This window comes from Taeniopygia guttata, chromosome 15, assembly GCF_048771995.1.
Source record: "Taeniopygia guttata chromosome 15, bTaeGut7.mat, whole genome shotgun sequence".
In the NCBI taxonomy this organism is placed as follows: Eukaryota; Metazoa; Chordata; class Aves; order Passeriformes; family Estrildidae; genus Taeniopygia; species Taeniopygia guttata.
In genome coordinates, this window is record NC_133040.1 from 13,020,982 (window position 1) to 13,039,006 (window position 18,025).

Sequence of the window (18,025 nt, forward strand, 5' to 3'; positions counted from 1 at the left end):
CGCACGCTCAAGGATGCAGTCCTTAGGAGAGCCGAGTTCCACCCACCAGGGTGACGTCCCTTTGCCTTGGGACAGCCACAGAAACAGGAACAGCCCTGGGTTTTACCTCCTGTCCGCACAGAAATGGGTCACTCATCACCTTTAATTAGGGACAGCGCTGGTGTGACCCGAGCCAGGCACCAGACCAGACCTCCACAGATGTAAAGGAGATGAGAGCTGCACAGAAGTGACTGCAAAGCCCCTGCAGTGAGAGGAGAACGCCAGGATGGAAGGAGAGCAGGAGGTTGAACTCCTCAGAACACTCACAGTGTCCCGCAGCCCAGACCAGCCCGAGCTGAGCCTTCCTCGGCTGGTGGGGAGCAGAACAATGCCCAAACGCTGCAGAAATCACTTGTGTACCTCAGACACCGCCCAGCAAGGGCACTGCTTTCAGCCCCTGCACACAGCCAGAAGATGAAATATGCTTAGCAATGGCAGACTTTAGAGCTACAAAGAGATTTCCATCTTGGTCACAGCAGGACTTCAAAGAGTTTTAAGGATCCAGTAGTCTTTCCTGCCACAGAGCTTGCCCAGGAAAAGTCTAATTCTACTCCTCTGGCAAGTGTCCAGATGTTCAGATATCCAACATCACGACTTAGAGAAAAAAAGGAAAAATCTGTTGCAATATACATATACTCATGCACACACAGCCAGCTCTGGAAAGTTGGCCAACACTTTGAAGTGACAGGGGAAAAATAATGCAACAGCAAAGCATGAAAAATTTCTGAAAGAGTCCCACGCCTTTTTAAGCCAAGAATCACTTGCAGAGAAGCATAAATAAGCAGGGCTGTGCTCCAGCAGCAGCCACAACACACAAGTGCCAGATGAAAGCTGCCACCACCGACACGGACGGGCTGGAGAGGCAGAGAATGTCCTCCGAGCCTCCCTGGCTGTGACAGTGACGCAGAGTTTGCCCTGCAGTGGGACACAGAGCCCTTCCCACCGCAGCTGCGGGTGGGGACAGCAGCAGAGTGAAAAATGTGTGTTTTATGATTGACTTTTTGCAGATGTTACAATGGATATTATAGGTGTAATGTTAGAAAGTTGTGCTGTATTAATTATCTTAAGTAGTGTGTTAAATACAGTTTTAGGTTCCAACATAATGTTAAAATAGAGACTATGTATGTGGGGGGGAGTTTTTTTTTAGAAATGAGATACTCGCTTCGAGGAACACCTGAATCTTCCAAAGGAGAGGAATTTATGGCTCCTTATCAGAAGAAACTAATTTCTTCAGGCCTTGCTCAGACTCGAAGATGCCAGGGGATTAAAGGAAACAGTTGACATACAACAGGCAGAGTTTCTTGTTTTAAATAGAATGTATGCATAACCATGAAGGATGTATGAATATGCAACAAGTATATTGGTTTAAGGGTGATTCCTTTGTTAACAAGGGATGTTTTTCATGACTTAGTGTCCGAGAGCATCCGGACGTCCGTAATTCTTTGCTTTTTATTGTCTTGTAATTGTCCTAACTCTAAACTTTATTACTCTGATTGTATTATTATTTTTATAACCATTTTGTTATTATTAAACGTTTAAAATTCAAACAAACCAAGTGATTGGCATTTTTCAGAGCAGGGAGGGGGTTCCTGTCCTCTGCAGACCACCACCACCTGCCCTGCCTCGGGAGGTCTGTGGGGCTCCAAGGGCGCAGGGCTGGCTGCGGGCACTGCGCTGTGCCTCCGTGGCACCACTGCAGCCTGGGCAGCAGCTCTGCTCCCACCTCACCCCAGCACACCCCCTGCACCCCCTGCACCCCTGAGCCAGCCCTCGGCAGGGCTGAGCCCAGCCAGGCTGCTCCAGCCTCTCCCTGGGGACACAAACTATCCAAGCCCACTTGCTCCCCGCTGTGAACAGGGGTCATTATTTTGACAAATTAGTTAAATCTCTCTCAGTCAGCAACGAGAACCCTGAATTATTCAACATGCATCCGTCTTTCTCCCTCACAAAAATGGCCTGTGAAGCAATAAGTGTATTTCACTTGAACCACTTGTGAAAGATGTAAGACAGTTTGGGTTCACTCCAATGCCCCTTGAAGTCAATGCGAGCCTTTCATTTAATTTTCATTTAATTAATTTCATTAAATTTGCAGATGATGCCAAGCTGGGAGGGGTTAGAAGTTCTCTGGAGAACAAGCTTAGAATTCAAAATGATCTTCATAGTGTAGAAAACGATCTGAAATAAATAGGTGAGATTGAAGAAAGGTAAGAGCAAAGTACAAAGCTGGATAGAAACAATTAAGTGCAGGATGGGGAAGACTGGCCTGGTGACATCAGTGCAGAAAAGGATTTGAACTGGACAGGATCTGATCAGAAACTCTCCAGCTCTAGGGACCACTGAGGACTGGAGATGATAATTAACCACTGCAGTAACATGCAGACAAGTGACTTCCGAGAATGTTTTCTACAGCTGGCAGTGCTGCTCCCTCCATCTCAGTCAGAAAATTCCAGTGATTTTTACGCCTTATACTGAGATAAGGGATGCACAACTTTTCCTGTCTGTAGTCCATGCATGCCATGGACAAGAAATGCAGGATTTCTGGGTAAAAAAGGACGCAAGTGTTTCATCTTTGTTCCTCAGATTCAATATTGATCACAAAAGCGAAAGAAGGATCTGTTGTACTGGGAAATGTGTTTTGCACAGTAGCAGAGGCAGAAGAGCACAGCCCTGGACATGCTCCCCTCTCACCCTGCAGGGGACAGAGCAGGCTCTGCTCAGCCCCCTTCCTGACCACAGCAGTGCACTAAAGTTTCCCAGTTTGTGTTGCTGGTGTGCAGTTAAGTAAGTTTGCGGTGCACAAAGTAAATAGTAACTTCAAACTTCCTTTTTCCCTTCTTAGATGTGAGAAAATGCTAAAGACACCATTGCCACCTGTACTTATAGCATTAGCTGTGAAGCATTCTGATGTGCAAGACGAACCACTGCCTGAAAATTGATCACACTGCATTAAATCAGGAAGATTCAAGGGAAAAAAGGAATTTAAAAGATGGAAGAAAAGGCTTCCTGTTTTCCTCAGACAGCTAAACAAAAGCCTGGGTTAGGACAGTGAAATCACTATGGATCAATACTCTTTCATTTCACAGTCAAGTAAAATAATAACCACAATGGTGCTGCTGATGAACATTTTATATTTGAACTACTCCCATTATCTAACAGCATTTCAGCATTTTGCAAAAAAACCTCCTGACAACACTTTGTAAAGCACATCAGAGCGAGGGCTCAGGGCTCGTGACATAAATGTGTGTCCCTGTGTGCCTTTTTCATATGAACACCTCTTTGTCTAGTACAGATAGCATTATCCTGTGGTGGGAATGAAGGAGTTGAGTGTTTACAAAGCTTTCCCGTGGCCACAGAGTGCTGGGAATGCTATCTGCAAGTGCTATCTGGGATGAGAAATGAAGTCTCATTGCTGTGACGTTGGAGAATAATCAACCAAGCAATGAAAATAGTACATTTAGCATAAATAGGAAAGCCAGGCCAGAAACATTTCCTCTCACACAGTCCAGAAAAGCTTACTAAACAAGCCCACACTTGTGGAATGGGTAGAAGTCCAGGTGAGGACTGAAGAGATGCAGTTTCCATTTCATCTGACCTCATAAAAGGTGTTTTTTGCGCTGTTTGTTCATGAATGCTTTACCCACCCTGCTCGTGTCGCGGGGTGGGCTCTGACGGGCGCTGCAGCTCCCGGGCACGGGGCTCAGGATGATGCAGGAGCTTTGCCAGCAAAAAGGGGCTCCAAGGGGCAGTGCCAGCCTGGCCAGAGCAAAGCCCAGCCAGACTCAGCACCGGGCTCGGGGCTTGCCTCTGACAGCCCCAGAGCAAGGAGAGCCCTCAGAACCTGCTCTGAAAAATGCATGTTTTATGAGTGGCTTTGGGCAAATGTTACAATGGATATTATAGGTGTAATGTTAGAAAGTTATGCTGTATTAATTCTCTTACGTAGTGTGTTAAATGTAGTTTTAGATTACAACATAATGTTGAAATAGAGAGTATGTATGTGGGGGGAGTTTTTTTTAGGAATGAGATACTAGCTTTGAGGAACACCTGAATCTTCCAAAGGAGAGGAATTTATGGTTTTCTTATCAGAAGAAACTAATTTCTTCAGGCCTTGTTCAGACTCAAAGACACCAGGGGACTGACATACAACAGACATACAACAGACAGAGTTTCTTGTTTAGAATAGAATGTATGCATAACCATGAAGGATGTATGAATATACAACAAGTGTATTGGTTTAAGAGTGATTCCTTTGTTCACAAGGGATGCTTTTGTGACTTAGTGTCCAAGAGCATCCAGACATCCGTAATTCTTTGCTTTTTATTGTCTTGTAATTGTCCTAACTCTAAACTTTATTACTCTAATTGTATTATTGTTGTTATAACTATTTTATTATTATTATTAACCCTTTAAAATTTTAAAAACCAAGTGATTGGCATTTTTCACAATGCCCAAGGTCTCTGCAGAGCAGAACAACATCAGCTTTCTGCCCATAACCAAGTACCAAAGCCCAGCTGTGCCCCAGCTCCCAGAGCCAGGGGGAGCAGAGGCTCTTGCTGCCAACCTGAGCTCCTCCAGGCCTCCTTCAGCTTTCAGAGGAATGGCAGAAACAAGAGGAACACATTCAATAAAACGTTTCAGGAGCTGCTTTCAGCGAGGATAGGGAATCGAAGGTGGAGGATAATTTGAAAGCATTTTGTAAGATTTTAGCTGCTTGTTCCCATTGACTCTGATGGGAGTCGTGCTGCTTTGATCTTTCAAATGCTTTCACACTCCTTCCATCCTGACAAGCACTCATACCACGGAGCTATTTACTGGGAAATTGAGGTGAGTCCTGCAGCTTGATACCTGAACTATCTTCAAACAACCAGAGGAAAGAATAGGCAGACTGTAAAAGGGAGAGCCCAGAACACCCTGCGGTACGGACACATCCTGCCCGTCCTGTGGGCAGGAGTGCTGATGTTCACTGCCAAGTCTCGTGGCTGGCCAGTCCCCCGGGGTGCAGGAGGCAGCTGCCGCAGGAAGGTGCTCTGGACTCGCTAAGATGATTCAGATTATTTTTTTTTCAGGAGCAGAGGTGATCCCCAGCATGGAAAGAAGAGAAAAGCTGATTGCAGGACATGCAGAGTTCCTCCTGGACTCTCCAGCCTCTGTCTATGGATGTGCATAACCCAGTGGACTGAGGTGAGCAGGAACAGGGTCAGTGATCCTTTTCTTGCATCTGTCTGGAAAGCAGGATTCCCTTCCAAGGAGGGAGAAGAAAATGAAGGTGTGATGTTTGCAAGAGAACCATGACTGCTGCAAATCTCAGAGTGGAGTTACTCGTACCTTCAGGGCTGCTGGGAACGAAGCTGCAATTCCAAGTTGTTGGTTTCCAAATGCAGAAAGAGCTGTTCTGTCACCCCCAGATATTGAGAGGAGGCTTCAGCACAATGTCACCTGGATCTTTGAGCCTTCTTCCCTCAGACACGTGCAGCCAGGGGGGATTTCCATTCCTTTGGGGTGGGTGGGTGGGTTTGAGCCTTTCACAGGCTGGAGCACGTCTCTGACCATGAGCAGGCACTCAGAGGGAGGCACCACTCCAGGAATCTGAGGCTGCCCTGCCTCCTGCTAGGGACACAACCACCAGAGAATGGCCTGAGCATCCATTCCTCCAGGAGAAATGAATGAATTAAGTGTGGGATCCTCCAGTTCCCCACTGCTGGCTGCCATGGCATGTCACTGCAGAGGCTCCCTGGATAACAGCAATTCCTATTCCCAGAACTCCTTGTAAAACTTCTGACTAAAGTAATGAGAAAAGGCAATTTTCCTAACACAGCAACAGTGTCCTGCAGAAGCAAGCTCCCTGGCAATACAGTATTCCTCACACAATTCTCAAGTTCACCTACCTTAAGCAAATCTGGCTGTTTCAGCTAAAAGTTGTGCAGCCTCAGGCATTCACATGAGCAGATGATCTTTTTAACACCTCAAGTTCCTGAGCTTCATATCATTCACTAAATGAATCTCCCTTTCATGATTTGTATTTATACCAATGCCCAATTCTATTACAACCCTCTCTTATGCTTTCTCAATTTCCTCTATTATTCTTTTTTAGGTCTATAATACAATTTCAGTGGCTTACTCAGAGGCTGTCACTTCATATTTACGACCTGAAACTTGAATGTGCATTATTACTTTATTTTTATGAAAATCCATGATAACTAACGCAGTGATTCAATTTCTACCCAGAGGTTTTATGTTTGGTTTCCTATCTGGCCTCTAGCCTTCATTCCTCCAAACAAACTTTTACATCTCTATTTACCTATTGGGATCATTAAAGTTCTTTTCATCTCCCTGTCTCAATGGCTTCAGAAGCTATAATGGATTTAGGCAGGAGTTTAATTAGGAACTGCTCTTTTCTGTATTTCAGGCTACATTTCACGTGAAAGGGTAAAACGCCTCCAACAAATGAAAGGCTCAATGAAAGCCCCCAGGAGCCCCGGGCTAGGAAAGTTTTAGTGGAGCAGAGGATTACCAAGTGGAGATCCTGGTGCTGGGTCTGTTCCAGGGGATGCTGGCGTTCATTTTAGATCTGTGCAGGAAAATCCCCTCAGCAGTGGGCTCTGTTTGGATGATACCCACGCAGACACGACCAGCTTGTTTTCAGCAGGGTTCCTCCTTGCTTTCACTCTCCGGGGAGCACGGATCCATGGAAGATGTGGCAGTTCCATCCCAGAGACGCTGTGCTCAGCCGTGTCCCCCTCTCCTGTGGAAGGAGCCCAGGAGGCTGCTCCAGGGGCAGCTCTGGCTGCAGGGAGGGCCAGGCTGGGCTCGGGAGAACAGACCAGCCTGCCTGAGTGCTGGCCCCAGTGTGGGGCTGTGATCTAAACCCCAGAACTCAGGGCAGCTGGGACCTGCCAGCACGCTCTGCCAGGCTGGCACTGGCTCCAGAACTCACTGCTCCACCAGCACTGCTCCCGTTCTTCCTCACCGCTGCTGCGTTGCTCAGAGAAGGAAATCCTCTCCCAGATAATGAAATTCTGGGGCCATCCCATTCCTTCTTCTTCCCCAGAAATGTCTTTGTGCAGTTTTCCTGTGCTGAGCGTGCTTTGTGATATTCAGTGTCTCATTTTACCCGCTCGGTTCTATCCACTCAACCAAACAACCAAGCAGGCTGTGAAGGAAACCTTGTCAGTAATTAGCCTCGCTGGATATCAGATGATAGCTGTCAGCTCGGGCACTGCAGAGCCCAGGGTGAGGTTATTCACACCTCCACAAGCTGCAGAGAAATGAGTCTCAAGGAATGCTGCCCAGCTGAGGCTGCTCAGGAACAGGAGCTCCAGATGAGCTTAGACACACGCATTGTTTAACTGGGAACGAGGGGCACAATTTGGAAAACTACTTGTCAAGGTGTCTTCAGAAATTAGCAGAGTAGAGACACTGCACTGCCAGGGGGCTGCTGCTCCTCCGTTTGCAGCCCCCCTGAAATCCTCACCATGGGATGCTGAGCCCCAGGGAAACTCTGCAGTGCAAGATTTGCTACAAGCTCCAAGCTCAGCATCACCACAAGTGTGAAGAACGTCCAAGGAAACGCGGGCAGGCTCAGGCTGTGGCACTGGAACAAGTGCAATTGGCTCAGGCTGTGGCACTGGAACAAGTGCAATTGGCTCTGGCTGCTTTCGCTTCCAGCAGTGCCAGACAGAGCCAGAGCAGCCCGTGAGAGCCAGAGCCCTGCTCAGACACATCTGCTCACACACACACACACACACACACACACAGCTCACACACAGCTCACACAGCTCACACACACACAGCTCACACACATCTGCTCACACACACACACACACCCACACAGCTCACACACAGCTCACACACAGCTCAGACACATCTGCTCACACAAACACCTTCCCAGCCAGGAACCCTCCCTCCCCTCTGCATCCCCCCCAGTGCACAGCAATCCCACCAACCACCCGGGCTAAATCTGCATTTTCAGTGGCAGGAACGAGGTGCAATCATTAGCAGAGGCTGGTGTTTGTGTGCATGTGAGAGCAGCCTTTACTGACAGCCAAGTGCAGTTAATGTAATGCTCACAGACAATGCAGAAAATGCACTTTAGCACCATGTACTGTGCCTTTAGAACCTCCTCACCAGGGCAAAGGAAACTTCCCTTCATTACTGAAGTTTCACTTCTCCCTCTCTGCCTCTCAGTGCAATGAAATGGAGCATGCAATGCAATGTCATATTCATAGATTTCATTCTGCTATCAGCTCCAGGCCCGCACAAAGGCTCAAACACTACAACGGCTTTTCACACGCTCTCAAATGCTCAAAGAAATTGCTGAGAGCTCTCAAATCCCCAAGTCTAAAGAAGATGCCCTAAATTTGCTCCAACAAAACCCCTTTACAGCTGCAAAATAATTACCTGCTTGCAAATAATCACATTATTTTAATAGTTATTATAAGGAACAGATTATTTAAGTTGGGAGAAAGTATCAGCTTTGTGTAATACCCACCTGCTCTAAATACACAGTTACACTTTTAGTTAAAATTGAAGAGCCATTAAAGCCACTTTTTGTAGGCACTTAGGTTTCTAATTTGCAGTTAAATTAATTGGATTTGAATGCCTAAGTTGATTCAGAAATCAGGTTTATCATCCAGTAACCAGTTCAACAGGATGACGCTGCAAACCAAGGCTGAAGCAGGAGAGTTGTTCAGCAGTTCTGGGGGCAGATGATGGGGGAATCCAACAGCACAGGGTCAGGACACCTCAGCTCTGCCCAGGAACCCTGCAAGCGCCCACAGCTGATGGTCAGGACACCTCAGCTCTGCCCAGGAACCCTGCAAGTGTCCACAGCTGATGGTCAGGACACCTCAGCTCTGCCCAGGAACCCTGCAAGTGCCCACAGCTGATGGCCAGGACACCTCAGCTCTGCCCAGCACTCCTCTGTAATTTCTATTGTTAGAATTTTCTCTATTTCTCTATACTCCAGGACACGAGCCTCAGCCTCAGCAAACACTGACAGTCCCACTGGGGTTTTCAGCATGGATGATTACAAAAAGGCAAATAACACCACAGAAACCTCATTACTTCCCAAGATGCACATCAGAATGATGAATTGGCAGAATATGAAAGAGATGAATCAGTCACTTCAGCAGCTTTAGGTGAGTTTCAGACAATTCCTGGGAGGTGTGAGTCTGTTGTATTGGTTCCACATTCAGAATTCATCTTTGCCAGGTCTGTTTCTCATACCAGAGAGAGATTAAAATTGTGCCTTCTGCCTTTCTAAGCAACACCAGCAGCACATGAACTGAACTCTACAGTTATTATTACAACTCTTAGTTTTGGCAGTGCATTTTTCTGAGTTTCTCTTGCATTCCTAGAGCAGAGCAGAAAAACCACTTTCATTTTTAAAGTTGCTCCATCCTAAGGTGAAAAGGTCAGATGGATTCCTATGTCAGGAATACTGAAATGGAGTTGAAATGACAGGACATGCTTTCATCATTTTCTATCAAAATGAAATGTTTAGACATTGCAGAAAATAAAAACATACATTTGCTGATTTAAATCAAGGTTGTTTCCAAGATGGATCAAAAATTTTTGGGGAGGGAATAAGGCTGCTCAGCTGGTGGGAGAAATGCCTTTCTCTTATGGAAAAGCATGGCACAAACCTGATCTCTCAAAGCACAGATTCATCAGCTGTGTTGTATATCACAGATATAAAACATTGCACATTCTGGTTAGCCAGTCTGAGCCATCAGGGCTCTCAGAGAAGGTTTTCCTGCCTGTCCCGGCAGGGTGGTCCCTCTGTGCTGTGGTGGCTGTGCCTGGCCCTGACCCGCTCAGCTCCGCAGCCACACGCCGGGAGCACATCTCTGACCCTGGGCTGGCTGTGAGCACATCTCTGACCCTGGGCTGGCTGTGAGCACATCTCTGACCCTGGGCTGGCTCGGGGCTGATGGAGCCCCGGGACCTCCCTGCCAGCCCTGCCTGGGGCTCTGTGCCCCTCCAGCTCACACCTGAGTGAGCACAGCACCGGGATGTGCTGCAGGAGGAACCCAGGGAATGTCCCCAGCACAGCCCTGAGACCCGCAGCTGCAGCTGCCAGGCCTGGCTGGAGCAGACATCGTCCTGACTCCCTTCTCTCCTCCCTCTGATGGCTTACTCTGTCCCTCCAGCGACTTTAGGAGAACTCAGCTTCTCCCTGAAGTGCACCAGTGTAAGGAAGAAAAGGAACAGCTGCTAAAAGTTTCATGTTTAAAACACTGTCTGCTTCGGGCTACTTTAAATGCTCTGACACTTCAGCTTCCCTAAGCCTGTCACATGATTAAAAAGATGTTATTTTACCACTGATAAAACCACACTAAGTGTTAGTGAAAGATTTATTAGCCTGCAGTAATATTTTACAAATTGCCAAGTGTGATGCTCTCCCATCCAACCCACTCCAAAGTGTCAGAGCAGAGCAGCTGCCAACCCTTCCCTGGAGCAGGAGTGAGTGCCCACGCTGGGTCACAGCCCTGCCCGGCACGCCAGGGACACCAGACCCTGCAGAGGACCAGCACAGCGCCAGGCAGCCCCCACAGCCTCAGCCCCAGCAGGGAGGAAACATGGCTGGAGTACAGGAAAAGGGTTTTTACAGAAAGGTGATAAAGTCCTGGAAGGGCTGCCCGGGCAGGTGGGGGAGTCACCATCCCTGGATGGGTTTAAACAAAGCCTGGATGTGGCACTGGGTGCCAGGTTCAGTTGAGGTGTTGGGGCTGGGTTGGACTCGATCTTGAAGGTCTCTTCCAACCCACTGATTCTGGGATGGTGTGTGATTCTGGGATTCTGGGATTCTGGGATTTTGTGATTCTCTGATTCTGGGATTCTGTGATTGTGTGATTCTGGGATTCTGTGTGATTCTGTGATTCTGTGTGATTCTGGGATTCTGTTATTGTGTGATTCTGGAGTTCTGTGATTGTGTGATTCTGTGTGATTCTGGAGTTCTGGGATTCTGGAGGTCTGGGATTCTGGATTCTGTGAATGGGAATTCCCAGGGAAGGCCAGGCTGGACGCCCTGCAGGGCTCTGGGGCAGTGCCCAGGCTGTGCCAAGGGTGCCAGCAGCAACAACAAGCCCCTTGCACTCCCCGAGCCCAGCACCTCTTGCCATCCATGCAGGCGAGCCCCCAGCCGCCCTGGCAGGGTGACTGAAATGCAGATTTTCAATTAACTCATCAAACTGAAAACCCAGACCACTGGAAAGTGTTGCTTTGGAAACTTCCAGGCTTTGTTGAGCCTAGAAAAAAAATGGCCATTTGGAAACAGAAATGTCTTTTCAAAATGAAAGATTAAAAGAAGATTATTTTTCTTCTCTCCTTATTCTTGATTAAAATCATCTTGAGAGTTTATTCCTTACTAATAACTCAGCAAAAATAAAGTCTGCTCAAAAACCTCTCTCTCTTTTTTTAGTTTTTCCCCCATCAATTCAGTAGTAGTTTTACTCTCTACAAATGGTCAGCACTTGACAGCACTTTGAAATTTACACCTTAACTTTTCTGTGTCTCACAGTCCTCATTACTGAAACACAGTCTGTAACACACCTGCATTTTCTGGTGTGGTTATTCTGTCATGCTGGACCAAATAACTTCTGAGAATCATTTGTCAAAACAAATACTGTTTCAATGGACAAAATTCTGCTCTGACATATTCAACCATGTTCAGGTGGGTGCACGTTGGCACAAAAAGAGTCAGTGCAGAGTTTGGACCAGCTCTTTAAAGTTCTTTGAAGTCTCAGATGAAAGAAGTGAGTAATAAATGTGGACCCTGAAACGAAAAGAAGAATGAGGTACCCTCATTCTGCAATGAAAATGAGCTTAACCTCATCATTAATCAACAGCAAAAAAACAGGAATAAAAGCTAAGCCACGAAGACATAATCAATCTGTTAGATGCTACTTGACAGATGCACTGAAAAACAGCACCAGTAAAGACCCAAAGAAAGGTAATCTTAATCTTTCTATTTCAGTGGGCATCTTAAGCAGGTTTTTCTTCCATTTTCTATTCCCCACTCCAACGCCCAGAGAACAGGAACTCTAATTACTGCTGCATGCTGAAGGCTGCCCAGTAATTATATCTCTTTATCTTCATTAGATGCCTGTGAACAAGGCTTGCTCCGAACCAGAGCAGGTAAACTGGAAACTCGAGACACATTTTCAATTAAGAGCTCACTTTAAACTGGCAGCTGACTCTGGCTGTGCAGAAACCTCTGCTGCTGCAGGATGTGCTGATCCCTGCTGGGAACCCTGTCAGGGCTGTCACCAACCCCTGGTCATGGTGTGGGTGTGGATGCACCACACACACCAGCACGTTCATGTCCTCTCAGGCAACGACCACAACATCTGCAAGCAAAACTGGCTTTTTACACATCTTCCAAATGATGGATTTGCTTTTAAAGTCTCTTTTTTTTTCAATTCACCAAAAAAATGAAATAGAAGATGGACGAGTTAGTAAGAACATAGTCCATTGACTCCCACAACATAAGGACAAATAATTTCCTTCTGTTGTTAAATCTAAATGAAGTCCAACAATTGGCTATATTGGCAGATTTACCAGATCCAAAAGGGCTTCACAGAAGAGAAAAATATCCCCAAACCCCAAATGTTCCTAATAATACAGCCAGAAAGTCATGTTTAATTAGAAAATACCAACATGGGGGCTATTCAGGTAAGTAGGAACACTGAGAAGATTCTAAAATGGGAGCACTAAAAATACTAAACTTTGAAATTGCTGGCGTTCATCTCATGTATAAGAAATGACCACGAAGAAATTACTTAAAACAAGTGCAATGAGCATAGAAATTGCAATTATTTCCTTTTCTGTCAGAACATAGCTCAGGAGGAACCATTTACAGCTCTGCCCAGCTCTGTTCTTCGCTTATTCTGCCCGAGTTGTCAGTGGCCCTGTGACAGGCAGCCACCAAACCTGTGGGTATGTCTCACATTCCCAATGGCAGTGACTCCCCATCTGTGCCCACAGAGGCAGAACATGCCCACAGCAGGGGTGGGTTTAGGGGCTCGGCAGGTTTTGGAGCTGCTGGAGCCCAGAGCAGAGGAGCCAGGGCAGAGCAGAACCCTCAGTGAGCCCCAGGCAATGCCAGGGCCCCAGGAAGGAGCAGCTCCCAGCACTGAATGGGTTAACAGCCATTCCCAGCAGCTGGGAGCGTGGCCTGGAGGGTTTGTGCTGGTTATGAAAAAAAATTTAAAATTCAATTTTAACTTTCATTCGTAGCTGCATCTCTTGTTTCCACTTCTGGAGTGACAGCCACAGAGGAGTTTGTGAAAAGATAAAAGCTGCTGCAGACAAGGCAACTTTTGTGTCACCCTGCTGGAATCCTCTGTGCCTTATCTGCCACCATCACCACTGCTCCTTCCTCTTCACCATTCATCACACAGATAGAAATCTGCAGGGCTGATCCTTACAGGATTTCAGTGGGAACATTGGGACCTGCTGAAAGCCCCCAAGAAGCAGGGATTACCTTGAGGCTCCGGTGTGAGCCTCCCATTTCAGGGCCAAAAAGGAACTTGCAGGCACTCCTGTGACTGTCCCTCCTGTGACTGTCCCTCCTGGGAGTGTCCCTCCTGTGACTGTCCCTCCTGTGACTGTCCCCCTGTCCCCTGGCCAGCCCAGCACACCCTGACTGGGCACAGAGCAGCAGCACGCTGCCAGCAGCACGCCCACAGCCCCTGGGACCAGAGGGGCTGGGGACAGGCAGCTCTGGAAATGCTTCCCAAGGGGAAGTGTCAGACAGCCCCACGGCTTTGACGAGCAGGAGGGAAAATTGTGGTTTTGTGTTTGGTTTGCTGCTTCGCTGGAGCGAGCTATACAGCAAAAACAGCAATAATAAATCTGGGTGTTCCAGCAGGAGAGCAGCCAGAAATGAAAGAACTTGTTCCATTAGAGACCAGCAGTGCTCTGCAGCCTGCTCCTACCTTAATGACGTCTTCATCTGATGATCTGCACTCCACAGAGTCCACCAGGTCTGTCACCGTCCCATCATCTTCCACAGAAACCACCTTGACAGGGACAGCCACTGTCTTGCCAGTGAGAACGGCTGTGTTCAGGATCTCTGCTTCCTAAAAGAAAACAAAGGCTGCTTAGCACACCTATTCTGCTAGGAATGCTTTACACAACCTGGATTCAGCTCTAATTCCTCATGGCTGGGGCAGGAACTGCTCCCAGTGCTGGGGATGCTCCTCACTGCCCACCCTGCCCTGCTCCTCACTGCCCTGCTCTGCTCCTCACTGCCCTGCCCTGCTCCTCACTGCCCTGCTCTGCTCCTCACTGCCCTGCTCTGCTCCTGGTCTGCCCTGCCCTGCTCTGCTCCTCACTGCCCTGCTCTGCTCCTCACTGCCTGCTCCCCACTGCCCTGGCAGCCCTGGGCTGGTGCTCTGCAGGCAGTTCTGCTCTCCAGGAGGCTCAGGGGATGCTCCTGCAGCACTGCTCTCACCTGGCCCCAAGCTCAGGGGACAGCAGCATTAGGGCAGCCCCGCTGCAGGGCACAGGAATGCTCCTGCAGCATCTCCCAGCCAGGGGGGCTGAACATCCCCCTGTGGCAATGCCTGCACACTCAGGAAACAAACCCACTACTGAGATTTACAGTTCAGAGCCTCAGCACGCCAGAGCCATAAATCCAAATAGTTACTAATTTGTAACTGCTGCTTTTTGCTGCTTGAGTGGAAAAGGAGCTCCTGAAGAAATATTGTGTTCTTTATCTATAACTAACATAGATTACAGGAGATAAGATGTCAGGGCTCCTCAGGATGGGAACAGTTATGCTTTTGCAAAGCTACAGCCAAACAGTCTCACTGGTAAAAGTTGATTCCCTCAGCAGCTATTAAAAAGGTGCTGAATTTTCTCTAATTATTAACACAGCATTTCTCTATAATTCACTTACACTGAGCCCCTCTAATAATAAAAGGAAATAATCAGAGAAAAACATGTCTCTGTGTGTAATAGAAATGGAAGACCAGGTAATCTTTATTCTGAAATTGCTACCACGGTAAATAAATAGTATAAATAGTATAAAGTATCTTAAAGAAGATGCTAGAGTGTTCTTTGCTTACTGAAGAGATTCATATTAAATAACTGAGCATATTAAGCCCTCCAGCAGAAACATATTCAGCAGATGTACACAGTAAGCATCAATTTAAGTTGAAATGCAGAGGTGAATACCTATTAGGTTTTTTCAATTTTAATAGGTAGCTTCCCTGAAATTTAATTTCCCTTCAAACATCTTTTGCCTTATCTTTCCTCGGGTGAAAAAAAGGACTTTACAATATCTTTATAAATCTTTCCAAATTTCTGTTTCTGTTGTCTGTGTACACACAGACAGCATTTCCCAATGTTTGTGTGTGGATATGTATGCATATAACTTTTGGAAGAGGTCAGTGCATGCCTAACTCAGGCGTGGCTTTGCTCCAGCTGCCCCTGAGCTCCCCTGGCAGTTTGGGGCACAAGGGGTCCCCTCTGAGCCTCAGCTCTCCATGGAGGCTGTCCCTGGCTCTCAGTTTGCCCTGAGCCTGGCTGGGGATGCTCATCAGCCCCTTGTGCTGCTTCCTGTCAAAGCACATCCACCACTGCATTTAACCCGCAGCCTTCACCACCAATAAAATGCATTGTTGCTTTTCTCTCGCAGTGAGGTGCATCCTTCCACCCACCACGCCCTTCAGGAGGGGCAGTGCTTGTCCTGCTCCAATCCACAGGGAAAAGAAGATTAAAAACTGCCCACGACTCTGTAACTCATGTTCTAGAAGCACAGCAGATCTCCACACTCATTCTTCATTAGAGCAGTGGAACATATCTTTGCAGGCTAAAAGTGGAATTTCAAAAGTCACGAGTGTTCCTCTCGGGTTCCAGGAGGTGTTTTGGCCCCCGGGCTGTGAGTGCAATCAGGAAAGAACAAAGTGACCCCGAAATCTCCTGAAGTGCAGAGAGTGCACAAACGAAACCAAACAGCTGCCTGAAAATCCCTCCCATTTCACACTCCTTAACCTCATCTATTTTCTGCTTTTTAATGTATTTTCTATTAGTCAGCATGTAGAGCATTAATCCAGGGTCCCACCTCGAATCTTTTCACTATTTAGTTAAAAAAAGACCGAGATTTGCCTCCTGTTCAAGTCGCAGCCATCTTGCTGATAGCAGAGGATCCATGCTTCAGTCATGCATAACTAATTTCAAATCTTATTTAGCATCAAGTCTCAGAATTAAGCAGCTAAGTGACAGCTGTTTAATTAACTCCTTAAGCTGATTAGAAAGCATTACAGAAATCCCCCCAAGGAAGAGTTTATAACTGTCAAGAGAGCCTAAGGCCATGTTAATGCTTCTGTTTAAATTTAGTAAGCTTCTAAACCAATAAAGTCTAAATGCTTGACATTCTCATGGATGTGGTCAAACTCAGCTTTTTTCCTCCTGTTACACTGCAAGGGTGGGGAAGAAAAGCAGCGACAGGGAAGGGTTTGAGCAGTTGGGAAGCAGCAGCTGAAGAAAAGCCAAGAGCTGCATCCCCAGGAGTGCTGGGGATCCCCAGCCCTGCCCTGCCCGGGATCAGGGCTGAGCTGGAGTGGAGCTGAGCTCGCACCCAGAATGCAGAGTGCAGGGAGAAAGGGTTCTTCATCGCCTCTTAAACCCTAAATCCGCCTTTAATGATCAGATTATGGCAGCTGAAGTACAAGTTTCAGAAGCAGCTGGTGGGGCTAGATACAAGGTGCTGCAGAGAAACCAAAATTGCTCCAAAGCAGATTTCCTCGCCTGCAGTCCATTATTGTCAGCTCTGAGCCTGCAAACAGCTTGAAATATATAAAATATAATCCTGATTTCCTTATTTCCCCTGTTGTTTCCAGATTCTTTTGGATACCATGGAAAAATATTGAAAAACCAGCTGCAATTCTTCAGTTTCCAAAGGAACAAAGGAGCAGTGGCCAGAAATAACCCAAACTAATTTGTGAGACCTTTAATATAAACAGAAGAGTTGAAAGCACAAGCTGAAATACTTCAAATACCAGAAATCATGGTGAAACCTGAATGAGAAAATGTGACAAGACTGACATGAACTCCAGGGTTAAATGTGTGGTTTAATGTGGGCACGTTTCATCGTGCAGAGTGGAATCTGGAGTCTCTGGGAATGGCAGAGAGGAGGGGGACAGCAGCAAATTAATCCCATTTCATTCAAGCACTTGCTATTTAATCAGTTTCCCTTTCTCCTCGGTGCAGGCAGGAGAGCTCCAGGGGCAGAACTGCTGACACAGGGGCAGAAAGGAGCGCCCAGAAACCCAAATGCACATTCCTCTGGACAGATCTACCTGCTGACTCCCACTCCTCACACAGCGCTGGAGAGAGGAAAATGCATTTTCTGAATGGTAAAATGTGACTGCAAACCATTGTTTGCAAAGGAGTGGGTGGCAGAATCAATACTAGGATATATTTTTCACCCTTTCTTCCTCAGCCTGTGATCCCTGGAATCATTTTGACTCTGTGTGATGGGGGTGACACCTCCAGCCTCATTCCTCCTCACTGGGGCAGAATCAAGGGAGGGAGCAGAAGTGGCAAGGATGAGCAGTGAAACAAAACCCCAAATACACACAAAGCCCAGCAACCACAATTTTCCAGTTAAAAATCAGAGAACAGCCAATGGCTGGATTGTGCCAGGGAAAAAACAACGTGGGATAATCAGAGACTGTCTGCCCCTCCTACTGTCACACACAAGGCATCCAGGAAAAATACCTCATTCTATTTAATCTCAGACTTAACTCTTGCAAAGCTATTTTATATTCTTATTTTCAGCTATTTTATATTCTTATTAACCAACTTTCGGTTAGACAACCTATCACGAAGGCTGGGGGAGGGTGGGGAAGGAAAAGCTGAAGATGCAATGCAGTGCTGAGAGCAGTAAATGGGGGACAGGGAGCAGAAGGAGAGGCAGGGCTGGGTTAGGGTTAGGCACAGAGGAATAGGGGGATCATTAGAGGAGGACCAGCAG

General features: G+C 47.0%; 1 protein-coding gene across 1 annotated transcript in view; it reads right to left on the reverse strand.

The window, feature by feature from the left end:
• Window positions 1-18,025, reverse strand: part of TMEM132D (transmembrane protein 132D) — a 157,287-nt gene that overhangs the window by 15,194 nt on the left and 124,068 nt on the right. Inside the window, exon 5 of the mRNA XM_030285621.3 lies at window positions 13,980-14,123. Within this exon, the coding sequence (XP_030141481.2) occupies window positions 13,980-14,123 (144 nt within the window). The remainder of the gene's footprint in view (window positions 1-13,979; window positions 14,124-18,025) is intronic.